General features: G+C 40.5%; 2 protein-coding genes across 3 annotated transcripts in view; one reads left to right on the top strand and one right to left on the bottom strand.

Moving 5' to 3' along the window:
- Positions 1 to 6319: 6319 nt before the first annotated feature.
- Positions 6320 to 8113, top strand: rfxap (regulatory factor X-associated protein). Its single transcript, XM_060057530.1, has 3 exons — positions 6320 to 7093; positions 7328 to 7438; positions 7677 to 8113. The coding sequence occupies exons 1-3, from the start codon at positions 6662 to 6664 to the stop codon at positions 7779 to 7781; spliced, it is 648 nt and encodes a 215-aa protein (XP_059913513.1). The 5' UTR covers positions 6320 to 6661; the 3' UTR covers positions 7782 to 8113.
- A 646-nt stretch (positions 8114 to 8759) lies between these two features.
- The window catches only part of smad9 (SMAD family member 9), an 11289-nt gene continuing 5627 nt past the window's right edge, over positions 8760 to 14421 (bottom strand). For both annotated transcript variants that reach the window (XM_060057528.1, XM_060057529.1), the window contains exons 4-8: positions 14241 to 14421; positions 13820 to 13930; positions 12987 to 13208; positions 10283 to 10539; positions 8760 to 9408 (exon numbers count right to left, since the gene is read on the bottom strand). The exon at positions 14241 to 14421 is cut by the window's right edge and continues 89 nt beyond it. In XM_060057528.1, coding sequence (XP_059913511.1) covers positions 9265 to 9408; positions 10283 to 10539; positions 12987 to 13208; positions 13820 to 13930; positions 14241 to 14421 — 915 coding nt within the window. In that variant the 3' untranslated portion in view covers positions 8760 to 9264. The remainder of the gene's footprint in view (positions 9409 to 10282; positions 10540 to 12986; positions 13209 to 13819; positions 13931 to 14240) is intronic.

The following is a 14421-nucleotide window of genomic DNA, read 5'->3' as shown; positions in this document are numbered from 1 at the left end:
CTGATACTGTGCTGAATTTCACACACTAACAACATGCAGACAAGCTGTTGCGGTCCGGGATTATACACAGCGTTATAACAAGGATTCAGGAGGTTATTTCTAAAGGTTTACAAAGGAAAGTGACCATAAAAGAAAGCCTTCATTTTCATCCAGTGTTACGAGTTGTCTGATATGAGGAAAGTGACGGTTTCTCCGTCAAGTGAACCGTCCGTCTTTGCTCTTTTTTTGCCAACCAGTTTACGTGCGGAATTCAAGAATCAAAACGATAACATTCAACGTGTCTATTAATATGGCAGCAACATTTTACACCAGTTTTAGAATGTTCACTACAACAGATGTTGAACACCAACATGCTTATGTAAAATCAGCATAGTACCATATTCAGCTATACGGACAGTTCTGCGTTGTGCGTCATAGCCTACGTCAGCCTACACAGACAATGTTCTAAATAAAATGAAATGATAATATGATAAATATCATAAAAAGGGTGGATGTCAATAATTTAATGAAAAATCATGTTGCATGATAGAATTATGCAAAAAAAAAAAAGTATTGATTTGTTCAGAAAACTGATTAAAACATAGGGGGTAACACTGTCGATATATATCAAATAAAACATAGGGGGTGACACTGTTGTTTTTTATCGGTCGTCATGAAAAAAACCACAACGGGTAACACTGTCGTTTTTATCAAATGAACCATTTTTTATTGGTCGTCATGAAAAAAAACATAAGGGGTAACACTGTTGTTTTTTATTGGTCATCATGAAAAAAAACATAAGGGGTAACACTGTTGTTTTTTATTGGTCGTCATGAAAAAAAACATAAGGGGTAACACTGTTGTCTTTGTCAAATAAAATATAAGGGGTAACACTGTTGTTTTTTATCAGTCGTCATGAAAAAACCATAAGGGAAATAATAGAAATACACACATACATTTTAAAGTCATGCATATCCTCTTTATTGATGATTGATTATTGTGTAATGTCATCGCCTCAGTGGTGCAGTGGAGTGCACTCTGCCTAACCCACTGGTGTCCGCGGCTCAATTTCTGTGGAAAACACAATATCTTTAATTTGAAACGTAATGCTATCATGTCTATTGTCATATATAACCACAGACATTTTTAATTAACAAATCTCAGTGGGAAGTGGAGAGAGCTGTGAGCTAAACCCATGGAGACCGGGGTTCAAGACAAGTCCGGTTGTTGTCCTCTGTTGGTAGACTCTTATCTCTATTTCATGCGAATTATAAAGTCCAGTATAACCATTGTGTTGACTTTATTCAGTGTCTTGATGGTTCATTGATAAGTTAGGAGGTTACCACTCTAAACAGCTCAGGTTCGGATCCCAGCAAAAACGTCAACAGGGGTAACACTGTCGATTTTATTGGTCAACATGGAAAAAACATGAGAGGTAACTCTGTCGTTTTTTATCAGCCGTCATGAAATGAACATAAGGGATAACACTGTCGATATTTATCAAATAAAACATAGGGGGTAACACTGTTGTTTTTCTTTGGTCGTCATGAAAAAAACCACAAGGGGTAACACTGTTGTTTTTTATTGGTCGTCATGAAAAAAAACATAAGGGGTAGCACTGTTGTTTTTTATTGGTCGTCATGAAAAAAAACATAGGGGGTAACACTGTTGTTTTTCTTTGGTCGTAATGAAAAAAAACACAAGGGGTAACACTGTCGTTTTTTATTGGTCGTCATGAAAAAAGACATAAGGGGTAACACTGTCTTTTTTTATTGGTCGTCATGAAAAAAAACATTAGTGGTAACACTGTTGTTTTTTATTGGTCGTCATGAAAAAAAACATAAAGGTTAACACTGTCATTTTTTATTGGTCGTCATGAAAAAAAACATAAGGGGTTACACTGTTGTTTTTTATTGGTCGTCATGAAAAAAAACATAAGGGAAATAATAGAAATACACACATACATTTTAATGTCATGTATATCCTCTTTATTGATGATTGATTATTGTGTATTGTCATCGCCTCAGTGGTGCAGTGGAGTGCACTCTGCCTAACCCACTGGAGACCGTGGCTCAATTTCTGTGGAAAACACAATATCTTTCATTTTAAACGTAATGCTATCAGGTCAAATATAACCTCAGACATAATTAAATTACAAATCTCAGTGGGAAGTGGAGAGTGCTGTGAGCTAACCCCCTGCAGACCGGGGTTCAAGTCCGGTTGATGTCTTCTGTTGGAAGACTCTTATCTCTATTTCATGCAAATTATAAAGTCAAGTATAACCTTTGTGATGACTTAATCAGGTGTCATGATGGTGCATTGTTAAGTTTGGAGGTTAACACTCTAAACAGCTCATGTTCGGATCCCGTCAAAAACGTCGAAAGGGGTGCTACTGTCATTATATATTGGTCAACATGGATAAAACATGAAGGGTAACTCTGTCGTATTTTATCGGCCGTCATGAAATAAATACAAGGGGTAACACTGTCAATATTTATCAAATAAAACATAGGGGGTGACGCTGTTGTTTTTCTTTGGTCGTCATGAAAAAAAACACAAGGGGTAACACTGTCGATATTTATCAATTAAAACATAGGGGGTTACACTGTCGTTTTTATCAAATGAAACATGAGGGGTGACACTGTTGTTTTTTATTGGTCATCATGAAAAAAACACAAGGGGTAACACTGTTGTTTTTTATTGGTCGTCATGAAAAAAAACATAACTGTTGTTTTTTATTGGTCGTCATGAAAAAAAACATAAGGGGTAACACTGTTGTTTTTTATTGGTCATCATGAAAGAAAACATAAGGGGTAACACTGTTGTTTTTTATTGGTCGTCATGAAAAAAAACATTAGGGGTAACACTGTTGTTTTTTATTGGTCATCATGAAAAAAAAACATAACTGTTGTTTTTTATTGGTCGTCATGAAAAAAAACATGAGGGGTAACACTGTTGTTTTTTATTGGTCGTCATGAAAAAAAACATAAGGGGTAACACTGTTGTTTTTTATTGGTCGTCATGAAAAAAACATAAGGGGTAACACTGTCGATTTTTATCAATTAAAACATAGGGGGTAACACTGTCATTTTTATCAAATGAAACATGAGGGGTGACACTGTCGTTTTTCTTTGGTCGTCATGAAAAAAACCATAAGGGGTAACACTGTTGTTTTTTATTGGTCATCATGAAAAAAAACGTAAGGGGTAACACTGTTGTTTTTTATTGGTCGTCATGAAGAAAAACAAAAGGGGTAACACTGTTGTTTTTTATTGGTCATCATGAAAAAAAACATAACTGTTGTTTTTTATTGGTCGTCATGAAAAAAAACATAAGGTTGTTATTTATTGGTCGTCATGAAAAAAACCATAAGGGGTAACACTGTTGTTTTTTATTGGTCGTCATGAAAAAAAACATAACTGATGTTTTTTATTGGTCATCATGAAAAAAACCATAAGGGGTAACACTGTTGTTTTTTATTGGTCGTCATGAAAAAAAACATAAGGGGTAACACTGTTGTTTTTTATTGGTCATCATGAAAAAAAACATAACTGTTGTTTTTTATTGGTCGTCATGAAAAAAAACATAAGGGGTAACACTGTTGTTTTTTATTGGTCGTCATGAAAAAAAACATAAGGGGTAACACTGTCGTTTTTATCAAATGAAACATGAGGGGTGACACTGTCGTTTTTCTTTGGTCGTCATGAAAAAAACCGTAAGGGGTAACACTGTTGTTTTTTATTGGTCGTCATCAGGGCCGGCCCTGACCAATTTGGCGCCCTTGGCAAGATTTTTGCTGGCGCCCCCTACCCCTTTGGATCGCACAGTAAATTCGACTACCAATGTTCATAAACTCAGAGAAGCTACAAAGCTTAGTCTTTGAGACTCTTTGATTTTAGAACACACGAAACGTATTAAAAACCAAGTAACAAGCAATGAATCCTAAATACAATGTGGTATGCACAAAATACTGCAGACGTAAGAACCTTTAATAATTAAACACTTTGCAGTAAAAAAAAAGTCTTGCAAAACAAGTGACAATGAATCACTCATACAATAAGGTATGCACAAAATACTGCAAAGAAATGCATGATGTTTACTAAAGGCATTCATAAGCAAAATAATAGATAGAGTTCAGATTCAAATTATTGTAAATACAATTAAATGTAGTATGGTTTACCTAGTTTGGTACTAACCAGAGATTAAACAAGCACTCAACTGAAGTGTAAAAAAAGTACAATAATGTATTAGGGCTGTGCAGAGGTAGACGGGACGGCAGAACCTGATGCTGTGTCACTGGGAGTGGCACTGAAATATTTTAAAAGTGCATCTGAAGGGAGAAGAGAAGTATATGTGACGACTGCATGTTACATTTTAATAAAATAACAGATGCTTGGTGTGCTATACATGAGACTAATAATGAAAATGTGATGAGATTCATTCAAGTTTATTGTCATTGCAATGCAATTCAGTCTAACCACAGTGCAAAAACCAGTAAAGTGCAGTGAAATGAATATATATGTACTGTATATATAGCCTATGAATGATATGTGAAAGCTAAGATATGAAATATTAACAGTAATACACTTTAACTGCACTTTAACACTGATGTAAACTTTAACAAACATAAACTGTGACACATAAAACCAAATGCTTACAACCACCCTATTACACAGTGGATGGACAACTAAAAGCATTTTAACTGACATACAAGCAGGAAAGACACCTGTAAAATAACACCTAACGTTATGTTAGGTGTGAACAGGCCTAACGTTAAGTTTCCAAACGTCCCTGATGAATTTAAGGTGGAGTAACATTAACACACGTCGACTCAGCTATTTATTGATTATTAAACAATGTTGGTCCGAAGTAAGCTAGCAAGCTAACACTCTGCTCCAACAACGGTAACGTCGATGCATTAAACTATTCATTTCATACACTTCATCTCATTGACGTTACTGTACCTTTACCTTTTTCACGTTTTTCCTCCTCTTCTTTCCTTCTTTTCCTTCCTTGGGCGCCGCATGGCTTCAGTCTTTTGGACTTAATTCCGATACAGTGTCATTAATCTTTTTCTTCGTCTCGGGGTCACGGTCCGGTCAGATTCAGGCAGCTGGCCTCTTGACCCCGCCCCCCTCAAAGAGGGCAGGTACAGAGCAACGAGCCAGGCAGGCACCCAGAAAAAAGGCTTCTCCATTATTTAATATTCTTTGCTATGACTTTATGTTGCTGTGGGCTTAAATAATATTTCGAAATAATAGTAGTAATGGCACTGGTAAAAAAAAAAGTAGTATATATATATATATATATATATATATATATATATTTTTTTTTTTTTGCGTTTTCGGCGCCCCCCGCGGGTGACGGCGCCCCTAGCATTTGCCTATACTGCCTATGCCCAGGGCCGGCTCTGGTCGTCATGAAGAAAAACATAAGGGGTAACACTGTTGTTTTGTATTGGTCGTCATGAAAAAAAACATAACTGTTGTTTTTTATTGGTCGTCATGAAAAAAAACATAAGGGGTAACACTGTTGTTTTTTATTGGTCATCATGAAAAAAAACATAAGGTTGTTATTTATTGGTCGTCATGAAAAAAAACATAAGGGGTAACACTGTTGTTTTTTATTGGTCTTCATGAAAAAAAACATAAGGGGTAACACTGTTGTTTTTTATTTGTCGTCATGAAAAAAAGACATAAGGGGTAACACTGTTGTTTTTTATTGGTCGTCATGAAAAAAAACATAATAACTTGTTTTTTATTGGTCGTCATGAAAAAAACATAAGGGGTAAATCTGTCGTTTTTTATCGGCCGTCATGAAATAAACATAAGGGGTAACACTGTCGATATTTTTCAAATAAAACATAGGGGATAACACCATTGTTTTTCTTTGGTCGTCATGAAAAAAAACACAAAGGGCTAACACTGTCGTTTTTTATTGGTCGTCATGAAAAAAAACACAAGGGTTAACACTGTTGTTTTTTATTGATCGTCATGAAAAAAAACATAAAGGGTAACACTGTTGTCCTTGTCAAATAAAATATAAGGGGCAACACAATCAGTCATCATGGGAAAAAAAACATAATGGGGTAGCACTGTTGTTTTTATCAAATGAAACGTAAAGGGTAACACTGTCGTTTTTTATCTGTCGTCATGAAAAACCCATAAGGGGTAACCCTGTCGAAATGTATCGAATAAAACATAGGGGGTAACAGGAAACCAAGAAGAAAGTAACCTTAGGGACCTTCTCTATAATGGCTCTGGTTCCAAACGCACTCAATTTCACCACTTTTCTGTCCCGCCGCTAGGGGGCAGCGTGCGTAAGGAATAGCGACACGGAACTACATACTTGCGCCGAAGAAGAACAGCCTTGTTATCATACGAGCCGTCCGGGGGTGCTGAAGGCTGCGATGCGCTGCAGACAACACCGACCCGTGTTGATAAAGAGCTAATGAAACAATGCTCGGGTCGCATCCCTAATTCATCTCATACGCTTGAGTACGCTCAGAGCGCGTCGGTCCCTGTGCTGAGCTACGGGATCCCACCACACGCTACTACGAGCGAACACACGTCAGCCACGGATCACTAGACAACGCTGACACCGTGGACAGACTGACACAGCCTATTTACATTATAAATATCCCAAGGAGCCCAGAAAACAGCTTGATCTGGAATCCGCAAACATGAGTGAAGACGACAGCTCGGCGGCGGGCGGCAATAAAGACAAAGAGTCGACCCTGCTGCTCACCAAGGACGGACAGCGGTACTACGTGAACAAGAGCGGCGTGGTGGACAGCAGGAACGTGATCACGCCCCTGGAGTCGGACAACAACATGTTCTCGTACGAAATGGACGATGCGGACGAGGAGGCCGACATGCTGGACTCCTCGGACCCCCGTGACAGCGCCGCCAGCCCTGAGGAGCTCAACGACGAGGACGCGTCGGAGGGCGACAACGCCCCCAAGCAGTGCACCTACGAGGGCTGCACCGAGACCACCACGCAGGTAGCCAAGCAGAGGAAGCCCTGGATGTGCAAAAAGCACCGCAACAAGATGTACAAAGACAAGTACAAGAAGAAGAAGAGCGACCAGGCCCTGTCGAGTGGGAAACTTGATGTGAGTGTGTGGGTAGCGTTTCATGCCAATACCCCCCTGTGATTACATCTGTTAACATCCGTACATGACCACTATTCGGTTAGTTGAGACATGGTCCCATTGAGTCACAAACACTTCAAACCCAGCCCTCGAAACCATAAACCATTTTTTTGGGGTGTGTGTGTGTGTGTGTGTGTGTGTGCGCGTGTGTGTGTGTGTGTCTGTGTGTCTGTGTGCGTGTGTGTGTGTGTGCAGGAGACGGCGGAGGAGAGGCCTGTGTCCGTGAACAAGCAGCGCCTTGGCACCATAGGGGACCGGCCTGCCAGACCCTCCCTGATAGAGCAGGTGCTCAACCAAAAGAGACTGGTACGTCACCGCGACTAAATCGGGACATCAAAGCATATTATGGCTCTTCCTTGTCATGGTGTTTAGTCTGTTATTCTTTAACTATGGCAACAGTCACGTAAATAGTTATCTGTTTCTCCGTTTACCATATAAGATAGATTCATAGATTTATGTTGGTCTTTCATCAATGGACAAGTGCTAGGAGAAGCACTTTTGACAGATTTTGTGTGTGTGTCTGTGTCTGTGTGTGTGCTACTAGTCGTTACTCAGGAGCCCGGAGGTAATCAGCTTCCTTCAGCAACAGCAGAGGCTCCTGATCACCCAAAGCCGCAGCCAATCACAGCCGGACTTCCCGGGTTGCTAGACAATCACAGCTGGATTGCCCGGCCTGCTAGCCAATCACAGCAGGTTGTCCATGGTTGCTAGCCATCACAGGTGGGATTTCCTTGGATTTTGGGAGCGACCACAGCAAGTGACGTTCCAGGTTCTCCCAACTGTCCTGTCATCGCTTGGATTCGGTGCTTGTCATGATATTGACTTTGACGGACTTTGGGAATTCTACAGGTTACATGTGTTTTGTTTTTTTTGCCAGGCAGTAAGCCAATTATTTATTTTGAGCGTTGAATATGTAGTGTGTGTGGTGCAAATATTTTCCATCCAAGAATCTGTTATTAAAAGGTGTGGTATTTAAATTGAGATTTAAGTTATTGTTTGCGTGTAATTTGGCATGCCTGTCTCTCGATTTTAGGCCAGCCCCCAGCTAATTTCTGACCAATCAGGGCCTCCCTTCGGTGATTCTGTCGGTTTGTGTGAATCCATCGTGCCTGTCGGTGCGTGAAAAACCTGGAAGCTGACATCGAAAACTGACTGAAGCTGAATTGCATTACCTGAAATTAGCAAAGTGCTGAAATACATTGTGTCAAAGCTGGAAGCTAAACTGTAAGACTGTCAAAACTGGAAGATAGTAGTAGTAGTAGTGTTACTAGCTGTAGTAGTAACGGTAGTGGGAGTTACACTATAGTTCTTTGCTTACAATAAAGTTAGCGATTATGATTGTTCATTGAACAGCAGTCCTTTCCAGAGCCATTTGTCCCTTCTGAGCTACCATAGGAAAATGGCTCCATGGAAGAGGTCTCATTATAAGGTAACAATATTCTTAGTTTGTTGGGATTATACACTGATCAAAACGCACAAATATCATATTCCATTTTTGCAGAGGCCACGTCACTCTGCCGGAAGACGCTCTATTCTATGAGCCGATAATGTGTGTTGATACGTATTTATACTGTATATCTTTGCCTATCTTTGAAAATAGGATCAAGACAAGACAAGTAAAAAGCAATCGGTTCATATATTTTATACATATTCAAATAGTATATAATACACAAGTTCACATACAAACAGTTGAACAGACCTCGTACCAACATGATTCCCATTTCATTGTCTCGGAGTGCATTCGGTACAAACGAGAGCAAACGAGAAGAAGCAGACACACACTGTAACCTACTGCTGTTGAAATGAAAGAACAGTCCTACTGTGAAATGAGAGAAGCGGCCCATTCAGAATGGAATAGTAGTACTAAGATACACGTCACATTTGCATATCAAACCTTGTCTCTTTTACTAACACTTTCATACGTCTGACCTGAAGCACCAATGTTCACTATTCACCTTTAACTAGGGAGCACAGGTGTTCATTGGATATTTCAAATGCCCTACAATCGATACCAATTTTGATATTGGTACTGGGACACTGGTTAACCAAAAACCATGAAGCCATTTCAGACACATCTAACGTGTGTGTTTACCTGTGTGTATGAGAGCAATAGAGAAGAGTGTGTTGGTGTGTTATGACACGGAAGATATGGGGTTATGAGGGGAGCCCATCTGAGTCAGGACCTTATCAAGCCATTGCAGGGGGCCGTGCAGGTGCACTTCAATCCAGCAGGGGGTGCTAGTGACGTCCTGGCGGTGGTATTCTGCACCCCAGCCCTGAAACAAAACAGATTAAATATATAATATAACGATGACGGTTTAAGGATAAGCAGTTAAAGGCGGATTTGACCACATGTGTCTGGTGAATTTGTGTGTTGTGCATGAGTGCATCAGGTCCTATGTGCAGGTGTGGTCTGTTTTGGCAGGCTCCCATCCCTGGGCCCGAATCCAGGGCAGTGATAAAAGTGTATTACGTTACTGCAAGAGGCTCATTGAGGAAATTGAATCAGAAAGCTACAGGATTAACTTGTAATTAGCCCTGTATGATATCGAGGATGTTGGCGGACCGATAGTAGATACGGAGCATCAGCACAGTAATAGACTTGGTAGCAGGACGTTGTGTTTCCCTAGTTGAGCAAGGGATTCAGTTTCCCCATTGTTCTCAGGAACATTATTAACCGGCTCCTATTGCACAGATTAGAAGTTTACATTTACAATCTACAAAAGTTGGCGATTAAAAAATGTCTCCTTTTTCTCAAGTTCTCGCTTTTTTCACTTGGCTGCTATTCATTCACATTATCCTCAAGTTATGGGTCAATTTGTGTTGTGGAATATCATAACCATCACTTGTGATTTGGTTTCTCTGGAGGCCTACTTCATGGGCCGTTGGTAGTAGAAATATTATGGCTGTATGAGGCTTTCACAAAACGTATATGTATATTTATATAGATATAAATATATAATTTGTATATATATATAAAATAATGTGTACATAAATATATTATCTATAAATCTTTACATATGCATAAATGTTTTTACGTAGCTCTTGAGGAAACAATAACACGTAAAGCCCATTACACTGTCGCTGTAAAGTAATTGGTTTAAAGTAGAGTATGTGGCTGTGAGGCTGGGCAGCGTTCTGCGGCGTTACCTTGACGAAGCTCATGCGTATGGTGCACATCTTGGTGAGCTCGTACACCACCTCGAAGCCGTGGTTGACGGACTGCGAGAGCAGCTGGGCGAACAGCTGGTTGTTGAAGATCTTCAGGCTGCAGCCGCTGGGGATCTTGCACACCGTGGTGGCGTGGAAGCCGTGCTGGAAGTTGCAGTTGCGGCTCTGGACGAAGATGCTGCTGTCACTCAGGCACTCTGCGTACACCTCCCCGCCGACGTAGTACAGGTGCAAACCTGCCCGGCAACCAGGGAGTAGAAAGCGTGAGAGGGGAAGGATGACACGAGGGCGACGCTGAATCGGGTTATTACAAAGTTAAAGATGAATTAAGTTATTATAAAGTTAAAGTTGAATGGATTTTTTATAAAGTTGAAGCTGAATGGAGTTGTTACAAAGTTAAAGTTGAATGAAGTTAATATAAAGTCAAAGCTGAATGAAGTTATTATAAAGTGTAAGTTGAATGGATTTTTTATAAAGTTGAAGCTGAATGGAGTTGTTAACAAGTTAAAGTTGAATGAAGTTACTATAAAGTTAAAGTTAAATCGATTTATTATAAAGTTGAAACTGAATGGAGTTATTACAATGTTAAAGTTGAATGGGGTTATCATAAAGTTAAAGTTTAATGGATTTATTATAAATATAATTATTGGTCAGGGAATTATTACAAAGTTGATTGGAATTAAAACAAGAAAGATAGTTTTTTCTGCTGTGTTTGAGGATTGATAAGGGCACAGAGCAGTACAATTATTCCAAATAAAGTAACCCGTGGAATACAGTAGTTAGTCTGTGGTTTAAGTTCTCTGTCCTTCCCGACAGAGTCTGTGGTGGATTTTCAAAGTCATTTGGCGTCTTAAAATCTCATCTGATTGTGGGACTTCGAAGCCCCTTAGGGCTGCAACTGTGATAAAGGGATTAACTAAATCAACCAGACCTTGAAAAGATAAAAATAAGACCCACAAAAGATCATTTGGGAGACAGTAAATTCAAAACGGTAAAGCCTTGACTGTAGAACCATGAAACGACTACTAGTCCGGTTTTGCTGGAAATGTTGTACAAATCTGCCATCCCCTCATGATCAACACACACACACACACACACACACACACACACACACACACACACACACACACACACACACACACACACATCCGTGTGTGTGTGTGTGTGTGTGTGTGTGTGTGTGTGTGTGTGTGTGTGTGTGGTGCAGACTATTTCTCAACCGTCTCTTCTCCTCTCACAAAGCACAGTCCCCTCATGATCAACACACACACACACACACACACACACACACACACACACACACACACACACACACACACACACACACACACACACACACACACACACGGATGTGTGTGTGTGTGTGTATGTGTGTGTGTGTGTGTGTGTGTGTGTGTGTGTGTGTGTGTGTGTGTGTGTGTGTGTGTGTGTGTGTGTGTGTGTGTGTGTGTGTGTGTGTGTGGTGCAGACTATTTCTCAACCGTCTCTTCTCCTCTCACAAAGCACAGTTTACTGTAACCCTTCGAAACATGATCTATATAGAAATCCTACACCATTCCAGATTCTAGAGATCAATTTCTACCTGGCAGGACAGCCCTCAGAAACCTGATTATAATAAACTGAACAAATCTCAATGCCGCTAAATAATAATTAGCTCTAAAGCCTTTCTAGATATTGAAGCTTTCAGGAGCGATGAGCCTTCCATAAAAAGGTATAAATAATTTAAGAAATATAATTGCACCTATCGTATTATTAAATATAATATATAATATATTGCTTGTTTTTTCAGACTCTCAATTCAAACCGCAATATGAGGAATGGCGAATTAGTCTACGAAGCTTTTAGAGCAAGAGATTTTCCAGATGGGTGATTATCGTTCATATTATTATTCATTAATCATCCAGGCAACCAAACCTTCACTTAACTGAACAGTGATGAAAAGTAATAAAAACAGATCAATTCAAACCAGCAATATGGAAACATTATGTATGTTTCCATACATATTACTTTTCATTACTATATATAGATATATAATATATATATATTAGGGCTGTCAAGCGATTAAAATATTTAATCACGATTGATCGCATTAATGCCATAGTTAACTCACGATTAATCGTAAAAAAAATGTCTATGCTTAATATCCCTTGAATTCTTTGTCCCATTAATTTTTCTCATTTTGATGCTCTTATCAACATGGAGAAGTGCATCGGCTTGCCTTGTGCAAATGTTTTTTTATTGATAACAACATTGGCATATACTGATCCAAACAGGACGGTACAAAAAAAAAGCCTATAATGCAATTAAACGATGAACATACAAAGATATGCCTTGAACATAGCAGTCAGGCTACTGCTTCTTTGTTTTGAGCCCAAAAAAAATAAAAAAATAATAATAATTATTAATTTTGTAAAAAATAATAATTTGCGTTAATCGCGCGTTAAAAAAAATTAACGTCGTTAAAATTGGTTTGCGTTAACGCCGTTAATAACACGTTTAACTGACAGCTCTAATATATATATATATCATTTTGATATCGTTTTTCTTTTGCATGGGCTCTTTGATCCACGATAGACAGCACAGTGAAGAGAGAGGGAAAGAGATGTGGCACAGGGACCACAGGTCAGAATCGAACCTGCGTCTCTTCTAATAAAAGGTCTACTTGCGTATCCGCTCAGCTTACCTTTGCCTATGTGCCGGCGCGTGTGCTCGATGGTGGAGTTCCGGTTGACGTTGGACAGCAGGCCCAGGCAGAAGCGGTTCTTGTTGTTGGAGGGGTCGGTGAAGCCGTCCACTAGGACGCTTCGTGACGAGGCGTGGAACGTCTCGCCCACGCGGTTGTTGAGCTCGTAGTACGCGATGGAGCACCAGTACTCGGGCTCCTCGTAGCACACCGGCCGCAGCTCTGCGCAGCGAAGCACACAGTTAGTAAACACGCTCGAATTAGCGCACAGAGAGTTAGCTAGCACGCTGGATGTAGCACGCAGAGTTAGCAAACACGCGTCGCCGGGCGTAGCACACAGCGGACCTTATTTAGCATGTCCTGGATTGTCAAAGGACAATGGTCTCCGTTGTGTGACCTGGTTCAACAACCAAACGATATTGTGTACAAAATGCTGTTGGTCAAAACACTGTTATTAGTGGGGTGCCTAGGCATTCAGTCATTTCAAAACTGATACAAAGGTTTTGTTTTCTCTTCTAAATTTAAGATAAGGGTCTATTGGACAATGTTGGTCCGTGGAGCCAAGAAGCCAGATTGAAATAAAATAATTTTTGGGCACATTTTCTAAGATGGCCAAAATCGGAATTCTGAATTTTCCATATTTGATGTGTGAAATGCCATGCAACTTTCTCAATAATCCATTGACGTGTCTTTTCTATTCACTAACAAATATACCTGTTTGACCAAATGAATCGTTGTAATGTAATGTTAGGTCAGTCCATAGTTAAGGTGATTGTGTGTGTGTGTGTGTGTGTGTGTGTGTGTGTGTGTGTGTGTGTGTGTGTGTGCGTTACCTCGGTCGGGGGTGGAGAGGATGAGTTTGTGTGTGTGCGGGGCGTTGCTGGGCTTTACGTCTTCTTGAGGAGTGGTCTCCATCATGCTGTAGGGCGGGGGGGGGGTCTCCGCTGGCCAGCCCCCAGAGAGAAAACACACACACACACACACACACACACACACAGACGAACACACACGCACACACACACACACACACACACATACACACACAGACAAACACGCACGCACACACACACACACACAGACAAACACGCACACACACACACGCACACACACACACACACACACACAGACAAACACGCACGCACGCACACACAGGCACACACACACACACACACAAACACCACAAAAGAGGTAAGGAAAAAGCGTCAAGGAAATATACATTATAAAATAAAGTTTGGGGGGGGCGTGTGGGTGTACCTGTGTGTGTGACGTGGAAGGGGGAGCCGGGCTCGGCCGCGCTGCCGGGGGAGCTGGGGTAGCTCTGGGAGGCCGGGGACTGGGTGAGGGAGGAGGGCGGGGAGGTGGAGGAGAAGGAGGCGGAGCAGGGTAGCGGTGGGAAGGAGTCCGGGTAGGTGGCGTTCTGGGGCATCAGCGGCTC

Source organism: Gadus macrocephalus, chromosome 7, assembly GCF_031168955.1.
Source record: "Gadus macrocephalus chromosome 7, ASM3116895v1".
Lineage (NCBI taxonomy): Eukaryota > Metazoa > Chordata > Actinopteri > Gadiformes > Gadidae > Gadus > Gadus macrocephalus.
This window is presented reverse-complemented; position numbering and strand designations above follow the sequence as displayed.

What these genes read in the sequence shown, in the direction of transcription:
- rfxap (XM_060057530.1), top strand. Translation starts at nt 6,662, where the DNA reads ATGAGTGAAGACGACAGCTCGGCGGCGGGCGGCAATAAAGACAAAGAG. An exon ending in TGTCGAGTGGGAAACTTGAT is followed by an intron (nt 7,094 to 7,327) that starts GTGAGTGTGTGG and finishes GTGTGTGTGCAG; the next exon opens with GAGACGGCGGAGGAGAGGCC. An exon ending in TGCTCAACCAAAAGAGACTG is followed by an intron (nt 7,439 to 7,676) that starts GTACGTCACCGC and finishes GTGTGCTACTAG; the next exon opens with TCGTTACTCAGGAGCCCGGA.